The 17,061-nt window shown below is 45.1% G+C and overlaps 1 protein-coding gene across 2 annotated transcripts in view; it reads left to right on the top strand.

The window, feature by feature from the left end:
• LOC135899479 (uncharacterized) overlaps positions 1-17,061 on the top strand; it is a 96,935-nt gene that overhangs the window by 21,543 nt on the left and 58,331 nt on the right. For both annotated transcript variants that reach the window (XM_065428753.1, XM_065428752.2), the window contains exon 2: positions 73-173. In XM_065428753.1, the coding sequence (XP_065284825.1) occupies positions 73-173 (101 nt within the window). The remainder of the gene's footprint in view (positions 1-72; positions 174-17,061) is intronic.

The following is a 17,061-nucleotide window of genomic DNA, read 5'->3' as shown; positions in this document are numbered from 1 at the left end:
CACGTGAAATGAATTGTTCCTGCCTGCTTATTCTTAGCGTACGGTGCTGTACAATACTTTTCCAACTTGCAGATGGGGCGTGACACTGCGCTGCCTGCGATTAATAACGTGCCAGGATACAGTGGTTTGGAAGTCATTTTACTCGGTGTCAGAATCAAGGACGTTCCTGGAAAGTAAGTAACCTGTCCATCCTGCATTGTCATCCTGGTTGTGACAGCAAACACGATCATCAGCATCAGCTTCTTTGCTGAGGTTTTTTAGCGCACGAAAAGGGACGAAGGACAGTGGCAAGACGCGGACACAGCGCTAACTTCCAACAATTGTTGAAAGTTAGTTTCCGCGTCTTGCCACTGTCCCTTTTCATGCGCTAAAAACCTCAGTTATGAACCAACACGCCCTAACCTACGCTCTATCAGCTTCTTGTTCATTTTATTTGGCCGCCTTTCGAAGTGTGATAAGTCACTAACACTAGGGCTGGACACGTCCATTTAGTCATAGTCTTGCTCAAAACGAGGCAAAGCCTACGAATTTCTTTCTTAGTCACCATAATCCTTAACTTTTGTTGCTTCTATTTTCAATTCACCAGAGAGCATTCGCAAGCTAAGACGCACTAGCCGCGGACCGATCTATGTTCCTTTTATGCGCGTAGAATTACTGTATCTCTCTAACTATTTTCCCGGGGCCGGAAAAGGCAAACCTGAGCATGGAGTTCAATGTCAACATTTCGTCAAATACCTTTCCTTGTATTTCTCAAAGTAAATCACTGTGTCGAAACGGTGGCTCCAGACTTTCAATGCTTACACGCATTTGATCCCTACATGTATACACTTTCCCGCACAAATAACACGCTTCTTTGGCAACACAAAAATAGCTTTGCTAAAGTACGAGAATCTTGGTTTACCAAGGGAGAAAGGCGGATGGAACATTCCATCAGTTGTCGTTTTAGCAGAGATCCATGCGCTCAAAACTACAATGAAAGTGTGACAACTTAGTCCAGATCATCCAGCAAGGAAACTTGCTTGCTACTTTTTAGGGGTTCAAAGTCGTTTGTTTTTACAGGCTCAAGTAATTGGACCTGAACCAGTGAGCCATTCAGCTTTTTACAAGCGCGTCGTAGGTATCCATAAGAGAATTACCCCATTACACGTATAAACCCCCCCTCTTAGAAATAAGTAATACAGAATTAGCACAAGAACTCTTACTATAGTCTGTAAGCGAAACAAGTGAGACGTAATTCACCTCGACTTAACTTGATATCTGGTAAGGAATAACTGCCAAATTTGCTATGAACCACGAATGGCCTGTCAAATCATTCATTGAGAAATATCTTCGCACACTAAAAGGAAAGCTAAGCTTAAAGGGAAGCTGAAACACTTTTCGAAAAAAATGAGTTCTCTGCGCCATTCTACAGTTTTGAGACCCCTGAACACGAATATCTGGTTCAAAAAGGGCGGAAACAAACGCAAGCGGCTGTTTTTTCAAGAAAACGCGCACCAGCGCCTCAGGGCACCGCGCGAACGCCGCTGTTGCCCGTGATTGGTCGGGGCCGCTGTGACGTCGTTGGCGGTAGTCGCCGGTCGGAGCCGGCGCATGTCTCCGTTTCAGAGCGTAGCACCATTCCTTTCTCTCTGGTAGCACGCGGTTCTGCTGTTCCGGCTTCATAGCTGAGTTGTAAGATGGAACGTCCTCGCTGTCTCCGACAGCTTGTACTTTCCCTGTACCTGTTTGAACCCACAGCCGATACGGAAAACGATGGCGGCAACGGCGGCAACGGCGGCAACGACGATGTTGAGCGTTCCAACAGCGAGAGCGATGTGTGCACCTTCTCGCGCGTTGGAAATCTTAGCTTCAAACTCTTCATTATATGCCTGTGTCACACTGGCTGCTTCAAAATCTTCGATTGGTGATGGTAGTGGAACAGGTTCATCAGGGGCTCGGTTCTCAAGGAGCTCTGCTAGTATCTGAAAGAGTGCAAGACATGGATGTCATGAATTTCAGCATATCAGTATACATGACAGCAGTTGGATTACTTACAATAATTGAAATACTTTTTCAGTAATTTATGTGATGGATTAGTTGTCTAGTGATAGTAATGTGAAATATTTTGTCTGTAATTTCATGGCTACAGTAATTTAGTAATTGCGCTAAATATGCACCAGTAAGCTGTGTACGGCGTCAGAACGTTGATAATGTGGTGAGGTGTCGTTGAGAAACATGGGGGGAGGGCATGAAAGTGTATGTTACCTTAAAGAAAGGTTGGCGTCCCTTTATACTTTGCTTTTTGCTTCTTGTATGCATGAAAACTTTTTGGAAGCAATCGTAAAGTAATACCATTACTTTTTTAAGGCGGTAATTGGTAATGTAATTCAAATCGATGAGCGTAATAAGACAGTAATGAGTAATGTAATATAATTACTTTCATATAATAATTTTCCCATGCGTGATGCATAGCTAGGAACAAGGCCAAGATTTTTTTTTTTTTGCCAAGCAGCGATGCTTGTATTAGGCTAGACCACGTCGAACGCTGATAACTTCAATACCTCACAACGTTATTTCATTATTTGAGCCCGTTCGCCTTGCCACGGGCGCGGCTGTGCCGACACTCGCTTTCGCGGCATTTCACTGCTGGTAGCAAGCTGTGAGTGCGAAATCTACGGAACGAAGTTTTTACACGCCGAGTTCAACTACTCTAACGCGAGCATGAAAATATTACCGTAACGCCTCATGTCGTGCGATTTGAACACGAATGCTGAACAGCTAAATCTGCGGCACCGCGAGGTAGGACGAATAACAAATATCACTGAATGCGCAAGCGTACCCCCGGCCAGTTATTTCACCGTATCAGAACAGCGCCGAACAAACAGCTGTAGTACAGTGTTCCGTGACAAAGCGGAGAAGCAAAACAGGATAAAAACGGCAAACACTTTGCACGTAGGTGCATATTCCCGGCTGTGCCTCCACTTCGCTTCGTCGTAGACCGTTTGTTCGACACTAAGGTGATCATCTGGTAAAAAATTGCCCGTGTGCACATTAAAACCCTTACCTCACGCTTTCTCCTCTTGGCGAAGGCCGCTTTTGGAGGTGGCGAGGTGTTTCTCTTGTAGGAGAATATAGACGGAACAACGCCGGGCTTCAGTCGCGCCGATTTAACTGGAATACCGATTGCCCTAATCGTTGTCAAACTCCGATGATAGTCACTGTCGCGGAAATGGTCCGAGCACAGCACAGTTTATTTCGTCGGCACGAACTTATCTCTCCTCACCGCACGTACCCACTGCGCTGCAAGCTTCTTTTCCTTCGGGAATTTGTGAAACACCACATCGTCTCGCCCACCTGTGTTCGCGCAGCCGAATGCTGCACAGAACGAGGGCATGTTGGGCACCCTTGGCTGTAGGCACTCACGCAGCACAGAAGGAAAGAACAGTTTACGAAAATCGCAAAACAAACGTGAGCGGCGGCGGCGGCGGCGGCGGCGGCGGCGGCAGATCTCTCGTATAGCGTCGTTCAGTAAAGCGCAGGACGGAAAGAGGCATGCCAGCACATGTCAGCACGCCGGTCCGCAGCTCGGTTGGCTCGGCCTCCGCCCATGACGTCACTCTCGCCGGTTCTCTGCTCTGGCAACAACCTCACCCGGCGGTCCGGGATGCGATGGGGGCGTGTCCGCGCGGGTGATTTAGAAAGCGATCTCCGCCCCTTATATTAACAAAACGAAAAAAAAAAATTCGGAACCGTAAATTATTAGGTCTGTTTTTCCCAATCCCAGAGGTTCATGGAAATTGAAAACCGTTTCAGCTTCCCTTTAAGGGCTTGGATAACCTGTCCCTTGAAGGACTGAAGCTCTTTCTTCCAGCTGCGAACCGATATGCCCTTAGCGCTATATTCTATCCCTATAGTATGCGAATCCTGTTTACTATTGTGACATCATGTATAGTGTTGTTAATGCTGAAGGGTGCAGAAAAAGTGACTTACTTTTGTTTACATTAAGCTTCGCACCAGAAATTGCCACATATTCTGAAAATACAGAACTGTTGGGTCGACGAATTAAAGAGCCGCCATCTATCGGAAGTGCGTAGTACGAGGTATAACGCGGCGCGCTCCTCATAGGTTTGGCTGTCGGCGCTCAGTAAGAACTACACACGGGAGCCCTCCTGGACATTTCTGTAAGTACTCTCGAAACGATGGAAGCTTTTTACTGTCAAAATAATAACCAAGGGCAAGCAGAAAACTGCGAATAGTTTACGGACACTATCTCTTTACCGAATACGTACAGTGAATGCCAACTGCGCGCGGTCGCTGCGATAAAGTCTCCTGAACCGGTTTTTACGTGAAAGGTCGGCATTCGCTACGAGCGCACTATGTGAAATATTTTCTTATAGTGGGCTGTATGTGTGACTAAATAGAAAATAATGGAATGAAAGCTCAATGCAGCGATCGCATGAATTCGCGGTAACTGGCTGCAGGTCTGCATCCATGTCCGCGCACAATGTTTCGCTTTTGTAGCGAGCGAGTTTTCGCACCGTGCCGTGAGCTTGAGGCCGCAGCATATGAGCATTTGACAGCACACAAACAACCATTTTTGCATGGACACTATCGGAGCTGCTGAAAAATCATTTCTTTATAACTATAGGGTCTTGAACGCCTACGACAGCGACTTATGATGTGCCGCCGTGACGATTCAATCTTCTTTTTTCTTCTAAAGGCTTGAACGTTTAAATATCATTATTTCTCAAGTTGCGTCGCACTTTATGTTTATCGGTCTTCTCAGCGAGCAATTACTCGCTGCTTCTTTTTCTTAATCCAGTACATTTCATTGTGTGATGCTATACAAGCATGAGCATACGCCATGCCTTTTTTCATGTGCTTTTTGCCGTTACATTTTTATTGAACTTGCCAGCATCTAGCGTCAACATGTTCATGGACCAACGCTTCATGACATTAGCTAGGCAGCGCGCGCGGGCGAGCTTCTGAATGCGTGCTTTCTGCTACTCACCGAGCATCGTAGCCCCGACGCCATATAAGAAACCTTCCTCGCGGAAGTGCTTGATGCACACCGGAGTTGTAGCTAATCGCCGCTTGCCGGTTCAAAGTTTCGCGATCAAAGCTTCACGCAGCTTCTTGTACTGCCGGTGCATGTAAAGGATGACACCGGGCTCCGTTGCGTACGTCTGGCACTGCGGCATCGAGCAGCAGCCTACTATGTTGGACGCCTTCAAAGGCAGCCATTACCTATTAAAGGGCTTTCAAGTCATGTCAAGCACACACCCGAAGCGGGAAAACCTCCCCACTTTAATGAGAACCGCAGCGCAGGTGGGACTTCAAACTTTCGTTTTCAGTTGGCTTCGGCGCTTCTGAAGAAGCCGACGCAGCCGCTGTGTCCACGTGATCCCTCATACCACGTCACGCCGACGGTGACGCCAGCTTTTGCAGTGGTGGAGCTCGCCCCCGCTAGCTAGACTGCCTTCATCTCTGTTGTAAATTGTGACATCATCTGCATACGCTGTGATCTTAACCGAACAGCTACCTGATAGTTGTAACCCTAACTCGTCATTATGTATTTTTTTATTTGCAAAAAAAAAGTATTATTGTTGATGCAAAAAGCAACGTGGGCAGCCTTGCCGCACACCTCGTGAAACCTGGGAAGACGAGACTATCTCCTGGTTCATGGTCAATTCACTGCGAATATCACTGCAATTCACTGCAATTCACTGCGAATATCAGACACCCACCCGTTCGTAGAAATTGCTACAAAGGAAACCCATACGGGTTCCTCGAAAGAAAAGTCTCGCAGTTGAAGTAAAATTCATCCTGGTCCAGGACATGAATCCGGGCCAATGCCTTTCCGGGGCAGCCACTCTGCCATCTGAGCTAAGCAGGCGGCTAGCAGATGGCAGGGCGAAGTCGAATTTGTCAACATCTCGAATCAAAGCCAAGAGTTTGACGTAATAGTTCTGCGGGAACCCACAAGGTGGAGAGAAGTAAATAATAAAGAAAAAAATCACTCATCCGTATTGATTTCCTTTGTAGCAATTGCTACGAAGGCTTGTGGATGTCTGATTTTTTCCTTTATTAATTACTTCGCTCCACCTTGCCGATGTCCGCAAAACTATTACGCCATAAAGTTCCATTATTAGATACACAAAGTGCCTAGGAAACCCGAAGGCTCCTAATGTTGCGAATATATATGTGGGCTCTACTTTATGAAATGCTTGTGCTTGATCGAGAGATGTTAACTGTCCTTTGGCATGTCTTTCACAAGTGTATTCTACAGGCACGTAGCTGGGGGGGGGGGGGGGGGGGAGGGGCAGCCCCCTCCCCGAAATTAAGTGGCCGGAAAACGCCAGTTGCATTTAACTTTTCCTTTTGCTTCATTATTTCCTCGAGTGACGGCTCGCCGCGACGCTGGCAGATCCTCGGAAGCATATATCCGCGATATGAGCTAGATAAGGTGGATAATAAAATAATGCGAAACAGCATCCATCATCAGACCCTGCAATAACCGTTAAAATTATAAACAATGTGATTGTAAACCGTTACATCGTCTGGTTTTTCCCTACTTGTCATCATCATCATCATCAGCCTGGTTACGCCCACTGCAGGGAAAAGGCCTCTCCCATATTTCTCCAACAACCCCGGCCATGTACTAATTGTGGCCATGCCGTCCCTGCAAACTTCTTAATCTCATCCGCCCAGCTAACTTTCTGCCGCCCCCTGCTACGCTTCCCTTCCCTTGGAATCCAGTCCGTAACCCTTAATGACCATCGGTTATCTTCCCTCCTCATTACATGTCCTGCCCATGCCCATTTCTTTTTCTTGATTTCAACTAAGATGTCATTAACTCGCGTTTGTTCTCTCACCCAATCTGCTCTTTTCTTATCCCTTAACGTTACACCTATCATTCTTCTTTCCATAGCTCGTTGCGTCGTCCTCAATTTGAGTAAAACCCTTTTCATAAGCCTCCAGGTTTCTGCCCCGTAGGTGAGTACTGGTAAGACACAGCTATTATAGACTTTTCTCTTGAGGGATAATGGCAACCTGCTGTTCATGATCAGAGAATGCCTGCCAAACGCACCCCAGCCCATTCTTATTCTTCTGATTATTTCCGTCTCATGATCCGGATCCGCCGTCACTACCTGCCCTAAGTAGATGTATTCCCTTACCACTTCCAGTGCCTCGCTACCTATTGTAAAGTGCTGTTCTCTTCCGAGACTGTTAAACATTACTTTAGTTTTCTGCAGATTCATTTTTAGACCCACTCTTCTGCTTTGCCTCTCCAGGTCATTGAGCATCCATTGCAATTGGTCCCCCGAGTTACTAAGCAAGGCAATATCATCAGCGAATCGCAAGTTACTGAGGCATTCTCCATCAACTTTTATCCCCAATTCTTCCCAATCCAGGTCCCTGAATACCTCCTGTAAACATGTTGTGAATAGCATTGGGGAGATCGTATCTCCCTGTCTGACGCCTTTCTTTATTGGGATTTTGTTGCTTTCTTTGTGGAGGACTACGGTGGCTGTGGAGCCGCTATAGATACCTTCCAGTATTTTTACATACGGCTCATCTCCACCCTGGTTCCGTAATGCCTCCATGACGGCTGAGGTTTCGACAGAATCAATCAATCTTTCTCGCAATCAATTGTACAGCACTTTTTCTGCAAAACTGGCAACTAGAAAGAAGTGTCGCAAAGAGTTGATAAATTAAGCGATCTACTAAATAGAGAGCCGAGGTAACAGCCAAATAGGAAGGAAAAGCGAAAATTAACAAATTCAACCGTTTTTTGTGAAAATATTTATGGATCAATATCTCTTTATTTAAAAAGGAAGTAGAGAAAACGCCGCCGGAAGTGGAGAATAATTCCGTGCGTTTTGAATCACGCGTCTACAGTTATCAGTGGAGCCGCCGGACGTAGCCCCTTCTCTGCTAAGCTTATGTAGGTGCTTTTCTAACCTTCCGCAGTGAGCGCAGTACGTGTAGAATCGCAGCTTCCGGCGCCATACACGGTTTTACGCGACTGGCGGCCGCGCACGTAACTTCCCAAATAGCAACAGGGGTCCGTTTTGGCACTTAAATTGGTAGAGCAGTAAACGAGGGATCCAAAAGAACTGTGATTGTTCCGCAAACTTATATATTTCTCTAATTCTTCCAGGGCTAATTCAAAAAACGCTACGTTTGCTGACTTATTCTTGGCAGCGTTCTTCCTGCACTTCTGTCATGCGCGAGTCCATTTGATATGGTTCCTTGTTTGCCAAGTAAAGGAGAGGTGTATCTCACAGGCGTACCTGTGAGGTACACCTGTGAGGTACACCTGTGAGGTACACCTGTGAGATACACCTTATTTCAATTCTCTTTTGCAGGTTTACGCGTCTTTATGGTGAATGGTGGGCGTTATTCACTTTTGTACTAGTAAAGCTACCCCCCCCCCCTCATTTGCATAGAAAGAGCTACCTTGGTACGCTACCCCCCCTGAATTTCCTGGGCACGGCGACGGCGTGCTGCGCAGTCGCCGCTCATTGGTCACGAAAGCACAGGAAAAATTAGAGGCTCACACGTGCTCTTCTTCGTTCTGTAGGTCAGTTACAAGTCTAAACTACCTTATTATTGTTCCAGATATGATGATGCGTTTATCGTTGTGCTTCCATGCCCTGGAGCCTTTTTTTTTATTGAAATGATATAAGGAGATGTTGGCGCGCAATTTAAGGCGCCGGCTACTCCTTATCTCTTGAGTGGTTCCGTCATACATCATTCAGGGTTCACGGTTACATATCAAATAATCTTTTCACACAAGCACCAGGACTTATAACGCAACGTTTCCACAGGAAGACTATGTAAGGAACACATGGTACATACAATATACATGGCAAATGTCTCCACACTTATGATGTCGAAAGTCTCAAAAGTACAAACGATACTGTCGCCTAATAACACATTGTCTAGTCAGCGGGTAGTATATACATCGTGTAAATATATTAGCACATACAGTCACAAGAGAACAGTCAACGTAACATAATTCCCAAACAGATGCATATATAGAGTGACATTGAAATGAACAGAACAATGAAAGCACTAATAACGTCCAACGATGCCGCTGTCTTCAAGAAAAGTCTTTAGTGCTTTTAGAGCACTTTTCTGCAAGGTCGTTGTTGGCCAAGGGCCCAAAAGTTTCCTTAAACTGAAAGGCCTAATTTACTTAGCGCTGACTTAAGTCGTCATCTTGGTGTGTCGTGATGTGGGCAATCTAGAAGGAGGTGATATATATCTTCATCTACAAATCCACAATCACATTCGGGGGTTTCCGCTCGGCCAATTCTGTGTAAGAAATGCTTTGTGTAGGCAGTGCCTAGCCTTAATCGATGAATAAGCGTTTCCATGGTTCTATCTAATGACAATGAAAATTTGAATTCAATAAATGGATCAATATGATATAAGTCAGAGCTCTTAGAATTCTGGTCAAACCAAGTGTTTCTAGACATGTTGAAAGACATTGTCCTCATAATGCAGCGTAATTCATTCTTTGATATTGGGAGCGGAGCCGTATCATCTTTCAGGTGCGCTTGTCGTGCTGCTTCATCGGCTGCTGTGTTGCCAGGAATGTTGCAATGCCCTGGTATCCATTGGAATGCTATTGCATGTTTCGCTTCGCTTGCCTTTGTGAGGTTTTTAAGTGTTTCATGTATTATACTGTCGCTGAATGATTTCCCCTTTGTGCTGCAGATTGATGTTAGAGCCGCCTGTGAATCGCTGAAAATTACCCATTTTTGCGCTTCTGTTACTGAAAATATAAATTTTACCGCAGATAGGATTGCGAACAGTTCAGCCGTTGTGGACGAAGTCGCACGAGATAACTTAAATGATTCTTGTTTGTTGAGGTGCGGTATAATGAATGATGAAGTTGAAGAGGTTGCTGTACTGGAGCCGTCTGTATAGACGTGTGTGTATCCTGAATACCGCATACATATCTGGTATAGCGCTAGTTGTTGAGCAGCTTGAATGAACATGTCTCTTTTGCTGAATATCCCTTCTACTGACAATTCGCTTTTTGGAACTGTAAGCAGCCATGGAGGATATTCAATGTCTGAGTGCCAAAATTCATTTCCTGGCAATATGTGAAGATTTTTTAAAATTTCTATATAAACATAACTTATACCTCCTTTCATTATGTCTAGAGCCAATGGGTGGTTTTTATGCTGGTTTTGAAGACGGAAATAATGCCGGCATGTTTCTGTAGTTCGCATAACTGGAAATTGTGATTGGCGAGTCTCGGCTATTACAAGAGAACTCGAAGTCGCTCGTGGAACTCCTAGACATAGGCGTAGTCCTCTAGCTAAAAGTCTTTTAAGTCTCTCTTCTGATGTGTGGGAAAGTCCATGTAAGATGGGCGCGGAATATGCAATTTTTTGTCGTATTAATGCATTGTAAATAGTCAGCATGGACATTACTGATCCGCCCCATGATGTGCCTCAAACTCGAAAACGAGGTCGAGGTCAATGCCATAGTGACTGTACTTCGCCCTGGAGCCTTCTTTGAACCTATTTGTTCTCTGCTGTTGATTTTTTGTGGGGATATTGAGTCTAATCCGGGTCCAGCTGAATCATCCTAAGCCCTTGCAGAAGTCCTTAAAACAGTCAAAGATTTACACTAGCGATCAATAGGGTGAAACAAGTAAAAAAAAGACGTTTGCCAAAACGGTGATTGAACTGAAAGCCCAACAGGAAAATGCTTTTCAGGCCATATCAGACATAAAGCTGTTGAAGGCCAGACTGCAATACCTCGGGAATGGCAGGTCGATGTCAATGTGATCGCGTTGACCGCCTTGAGTCGGAAACCTGCGCACTACGCCATCGACTAGGCGACGCGGAGGGCCGTTCTCGACGTGACAATCTCTTTATTTATATAGAATAACAGACGTTGAAAATGTAGCATATTCCGATTCTGAAACGAAAGTTTTGGACGTCATTACCGATAAACTGAGTCTCAGCTTAAACAGTGACAGCGTATTACGTGCTCACAAGATCGGACGATTTATCCAAGAGAAAACACGGTCGATCGTTGTCAAATTTGCAACATATAAGCACAAAGAATTGGTGTTTGCTAAGTGTTCCTTGCTAAAAAACAGTGACTTTGTTCTGAGTGAGGACTTCTGTCTCACCACGCGCAACATTAAAAATAAGCTAACAGAGTATAGTAAAATCCCGCGTAAACCATATAAACTTGGGTACAAAAAACTGCATGTTGCCGGCAAGTCCTGTGCTTATAATGACGTGACTGGCACTGTTTTCGAGGTCGGCCCCTCGATTACCACACCGAATTCACACGCTACATCACCTCGAGCACTTCGCTGTGGCCGCCTTCGATTACCGAAACACCGATAGGAATACGCGAGGGGAAACAGCCGCTTCTCGTTCAAAATAAAAATTTTCTATTTCATGTGTTAATTTCTGTAGTATTTCCCGCAAGTGGGATGAATAAGGCACCCTAATTAAGATCTGAAAGCCAATATAATTGCTCTAACTGAACCTGGCTCCAGCAGCAAAATACTAAACTACGAATTGTTTCACTGTGATAAAAAGTATGCTGTCTACCGTAGTGACCACACTGATAGAATAAGGGGTGGTGTTTTACTCGCAATGGACGCGCGCTTTGGTTGCTGCTGCATACCAGTCGTTTCGAATGTTGAATCGGTGTGGTGTTGCCTGAATGCAGATTTCAAGAATGTAATTGTTGGTGTCTGCTATCGCTCGCCTTCCAGCGATACGTCTTTCTGCGATAGCTTGCATGACTGCTTAAATCAAATCATGGTTCGCTATCCCAATGCGCAAGTCGTACTTTTCGGAGATTTCAATTTTCGTAACACTGTTTGGTCGCGCACGTGCCCTTTTTCTAACCCATCGACTACCGAAGCCAACCAATTTATCGCCACCTGCATGGATTTTGGTACAGCACAAATCGTTACTTCACCCACACGTGTTACTCCGACTTCTTCTTCCCTTCTAGATCTAGTACTGACATCGCCAGAAAATACCACTGCATCCGTAATGCATATGCCTGGCCTGAGCGATCACGATGTCTTGCGTTTAGCGTTCGCATTGTCACGTGTACCATCATCAAAACGCCCGAAGAACATTAGAGACTATAAGAAAGCTAATTTTCCATCCATTAATAACGAACTGGGCTCACTCTTAGATATTTTCTTGCCAGGTGACCTCGAGCACTCAGTGTAAACAAACTGGTGTATGTTCCCAAATAAAGTGTCTCATTTGTTCAATCGTCATATCCCTTTTCGCTCCGCTACTCCGTACTCCGCTAACCAAGCACCAGGGTATAACAAATATATAAATCGACTTTCTAACAAAAAATATACTTTTTCGAACTCCAGAGCATTCACTAAAACCTGCCCACTGGACAGTATAGAAGACAGCTGCTTCAGCATATTCGCGAGCACTCAAGTCTACTGAATCCCCGTTCTTTAATGTAACCCTCCCGAACATCCTCAAGACTAATTCAAAGCGCTTCTGAAGTATAATTAAACCTGGCAACACCAACAAAGCTTCATTACTTGCACCCACCGACGACCCTGTTCCCGACTATCTTTGCGCTACTGTACTAAATGATACTTTTGTCAAGTCGTTTACTTCATCCAAAGACCCCCAACGTCCCAAGCTTCAATTGTGCAATCATTTTGCCACGGATCCCATCACCTTCGACTCGCATGGCGTCGTACCACTTATCGACAATTTGAAGCTAACGTCTTCTAGCGAAATAGATGGCATTCATAGCAATTTTTTTATGGAGTACCAAAGAACATAATTCTATCATCCTTAAATGCATTTTCTCACAATCGTATCAATATGGTGTACTACCTAAAGACTGGAGGGCTGCAGTGGTCATACGAGTGCATAAAGCCGGAGATAAACACAATCCATCTAACTATCGACCCATATCTCTCACATCAATACCATGCAAAATAATGGAACATATAATATTTACTCATCATGTTAATTTTCTAAAGGATAACAGTTTCCTCTCTTTAAATCGGCATGGCTGCCGAAAGTTCTTGTGATACTCAACTACTTTCCTTCAATAATGGCTTGCATTTCTATTTGGGCAGTACTTTTTCAAGTGAATACATATTTCTTGACTCTGCTAAAGCGTTGGATAAAGTTAACCACTCGCTGCTTTTATGTAAACTAAGTGTTCTAAAAATTTACCCTGCAGTTCTTTACTGGATTCGTGCATTTCTATTTCCTCGTGTTCTCTTCGTCAGCACTGATGACGCTACTTCTTTGACTGCATCGGTTGGCTCTGGGGTTCCTCATGGATCTGTACTTAGCCTTCGACTATTCCTAATTTATATAGATGACTTGCCTACTGCTGTTACTTCCAGAATTTGCTTATTTGATGATGGGTGTGATTTACCGTAAAATAACTAACGATTCAGATATTCATTCGCTGCAGGTAGATCTCAGTAGCATGCTTGATTGGTGTCATACTTGGTAAATGGAAGTAAGCATTAAAAAGTGTAAGTCTACAAGGGTTTCTCGCTCGAATACAACTTGTCCAACTTATTTTCTTCACCGTTATCCCCTTGAAAGAGTAACATACTACCGGTATCTCGGCGTCCATATAACTAGCACTCTGTCCTGGAAATTACATACAGAACATATAGCATCAAAACCAAACAAAATCCTGGGTTACCTTTGAAGAAACTGTTTTCTTGCTCCACTCTCACTAAAGACATTATTGTACACCACCTATGTGTGACCACAAATGGAATATGCTTCATCTGTATGGGACTCTGGACAGGTTACACTAGCACTCATGTTGGAAACTGTAGAATTGTGCAGCTCGCTTTATCTTGGCTAACTATCATCGTTCGATTACTGTCACCCAAATGAGAACGTCTTCAAACCTCCTCCCACGAGCTATCTGCCGAAAGCACACCCACATTTGTCTGTTCCATAAGATTTTCTACCATGACTCTAATCTTCGCTTCCGATTATTTCAACCAGCACCCTTCATTTCTCATCGCCGATATCACCTGCAAAAAGTTTCAGTACCGCATTGCTATACACCGTAGCATGTGCACAATCATATTTTCCAACAACTTGTAAAGAATGGAATTCCCTACCCACATCACTGACGCACATCGCTGATTTCATTCAATTTAAAAATGTCCTTACAACACTGATTACCTAATTACCGATTTTGTGTTCTGTTTTATTGGTGTGAATTGCCATTCCCCTCTGAAATGTACTCTGTACCCTGAGGATAACATAAATAAATAAATAAATAAATAAATAAATAAATAAATAAATAAATAAATAAATAAATAAACTAGGTAACAGTACTCCTCAGCTGTGGCAGGTGTACTAGAAAAGAATGTTCAAGCATGTTGTATAATTCCAGTTCGAGGGTTTAGAGGCTCTCAAATAGTGCGTAAAACCATGAAGGGACTGACAAGCGATTTTTAAGGAGCTACTTTTATGGCGCAATGCAAATCTTACCTTCGGTAGTACTTACTTCTGCAGCGGTTACTTCCAAAAGCACGTGGATATATAGTAAGCAGAATTTTCCGATCTTACCAGCCTTTAAAAAAGTAGGAGACCCTCCTCCAGCAACGCTGAGAAGTGAGGGCGGTGTCGATAGCCCACCCCGAAAATTGTCAAAGTTGCCCATCGTTCTGCTTTCACAGGAATGGGTTTAACTGTGGCTAACTACCCACATTTCATCTTTTAGACCACTTTTGGGCATAAAAAGCTGGTGCAATAAGCTCGCGTTGTTGTACAGACATTTCTTGACTCTGTGCTGTATTTTGCCTCAAGTACACACCTACGTCATGGCTGGCTGGCCCCTATCGTCATCGTTCTGTTTACTTATTTATTTTTTATTTATTCAGGATTGATTTAGACACAGTGAAGGTCTTGGATGGCAAGGCTAAAGGTAGAACATTGTCTGCCCGACTAAGGCCCGGTCACCCATACATTGCTCAACGGTAAAGTAGCATATCATAAAATATAGTATACACACATATCAATAGCCAAGACACATATTATATCAATGTACGCATATCAATAGATTAGACAAGCCAACTCACCGAAAACGAAGGGGAAGGCAGCGCCACTTTGCTGCTCACTACAAACGATGGCCTATCTGCACACTGTGATTCAGAAAAAACTTATAATAAAAAGTACACTGCATTTCAATACTAATAAAAATACCGGGGACCGCGTACTCTAGAACAAGGCCACGTGGTGGACCTCCTATGGAGCTTCATGTTTTTACCGCGTGGGACGCCAAAGGTCATTTTTCGCATAGTGATGAATTAAACATATAAACCACGTTTAATGGGAATAACATGGCTCGTTTTAGCCACTACGCTTGGAAATAATTCTATCAGCGGGGTTACCTAAATTCATGTTCTGAGCGGTTGTCTGTTCCTTAAATGTATCCTGTCTGGTGAAGTCTTGTTTCTCATTCGACGTAATCGACTACTACTTACATAACTCAGAACTTCTGGATGCTAACTTGCCAAGTGCTTAGCTTGGAATGAAGGGCTAGACGACGTTAGATTCCTAAACCACGTTAATCTTATTTTGAGATCGTTCGGGTGTGTTTTCGTAGCGTCTGCTCTCGGGCTAGTTGGCACATGGCTTTTAGGAATGGTTTTAGGCGCACAAAATCAGACACGGACAGGCGCACACTCGCAAATGATCTTTATTTTTGGTATTCGTGCGCTGTTCACCACTTGCGAGAAACTACATCATCTTGCAGCAAAATCAACCTACGTGCAAATCCTGCAAGGCAACGAGCACTTACTCTGGTCGTTCGTATTCTGAAAGTAGGTGCGCTCAACCCTGCACCTCGACTCAAGGAAGTAGATGGTAGCGCCCCATCTATATCTGTACAGAAATGGTTACTTGGACTGATTGATATATATAACAAGATTCCTGAGAAGCGTAGCGTCGTCTTCAGCCGAGGGTCGGTGCTTTGCCATACTCGGTGAAGTGGAGGAATTGAGCGTACAGTAGAAGATCGTTGCAGAACGCGAGGTTGAAAACCTCAATAGCTACCAAACATGGTCCCGGAGCCATCTGCTCACTGTTTCTAAGTTTGTTTGAGTTGAAGGGCCAGAATAAACTCGCCGATGTGAGGACACCACGGTGGTAGACTTCACCGGCATCCTCCGAGGCTTCCTGCAACGCGTGCAGAAGAAGCCTAGGTACCACGATCACAAGACGACATCGGCTTGGACGGGGACCTCTCATCGCCGATGCAGTTGCCAATGCCAAAATGAGCACGGTGATCATTGTGACGAGTGGACGACGAAGAAGTGTACCCGGTCGTGCGCGTCGGGGCGGCACGGGAGGAGAGTGTGCGCTGCGGTTCGGAATTGGACGAGAACGATCACGGGACGGCGACGACCCGGTGGTACCTGTTCCAGAAGCGACTGAGATGGCTACCGGTCTGTCTCGATCGCACAGCCCAAGCACGAGCGGCTAACGGTCCGCCCGGGCAACTGACCGAGGCTCACGGGGACCAGGGAACGACTCCGGCGGCTAACGGTCCGCACTGGTGACCGTAGCTGTGGCCCTGTCTCAGAGCCGCCGCCAAAACCGAACAGCGCTGCAGTTCGCGTGACCGCCAGCAGTGCTTCCGGCCCTGTTACGCTGGCAGGAACCAGCAGAGCTCGCCGCCAACGGGCCTTTCACGCTCATAGAGCCCAGAGCCGTGAGCGACTTCTTCGCCCTCATTCCCGGTGCCTGGGCTTGGCGGCTCCACAAGATGACCCGGCTGCGGGCATTCGGAGCACCCTGAGTACACTGCCGTCGTTCTGCGCGTGAGTTAGTCGCCCGTCGGGTGAGAGCGGACACTTTACGACAGCGAACTTTGCCGCGTAGACACGAACGACTAGAACAGAACCGCGAAGCGTGCTCTAGACTTGTTTCAGTGTTGTAAGTACCCTTGTGTCTTGTGTGTATGTAAATGCTCTGCGCACCCTGGCATAGAATTTATATAAAGAATGTCAGTTTTCCATGCCTTTCTCTATGTGTGTTGAGCCCTGGGTCC

Source organism: Dermacentor albipictus, chromosome 6, assembly GCF_038994185.2.
Source record: "Dermacentor albipictus isolate Rhodes 1998 colony chromosome 6, USDA_Dalb.pri_finalv2, whole genome shotgun sequence".
In the NCBI taxonomy this organism is placed as follows: Eukaryota; Metazoa; Arthropoda; class Arachnida; order Ixodida; family Ixodidae; genus Dermacentor; species Dermacentor albipictus.
This window is presented reverse-complemented; position numbering and strand designations above follow the sequence as displayed.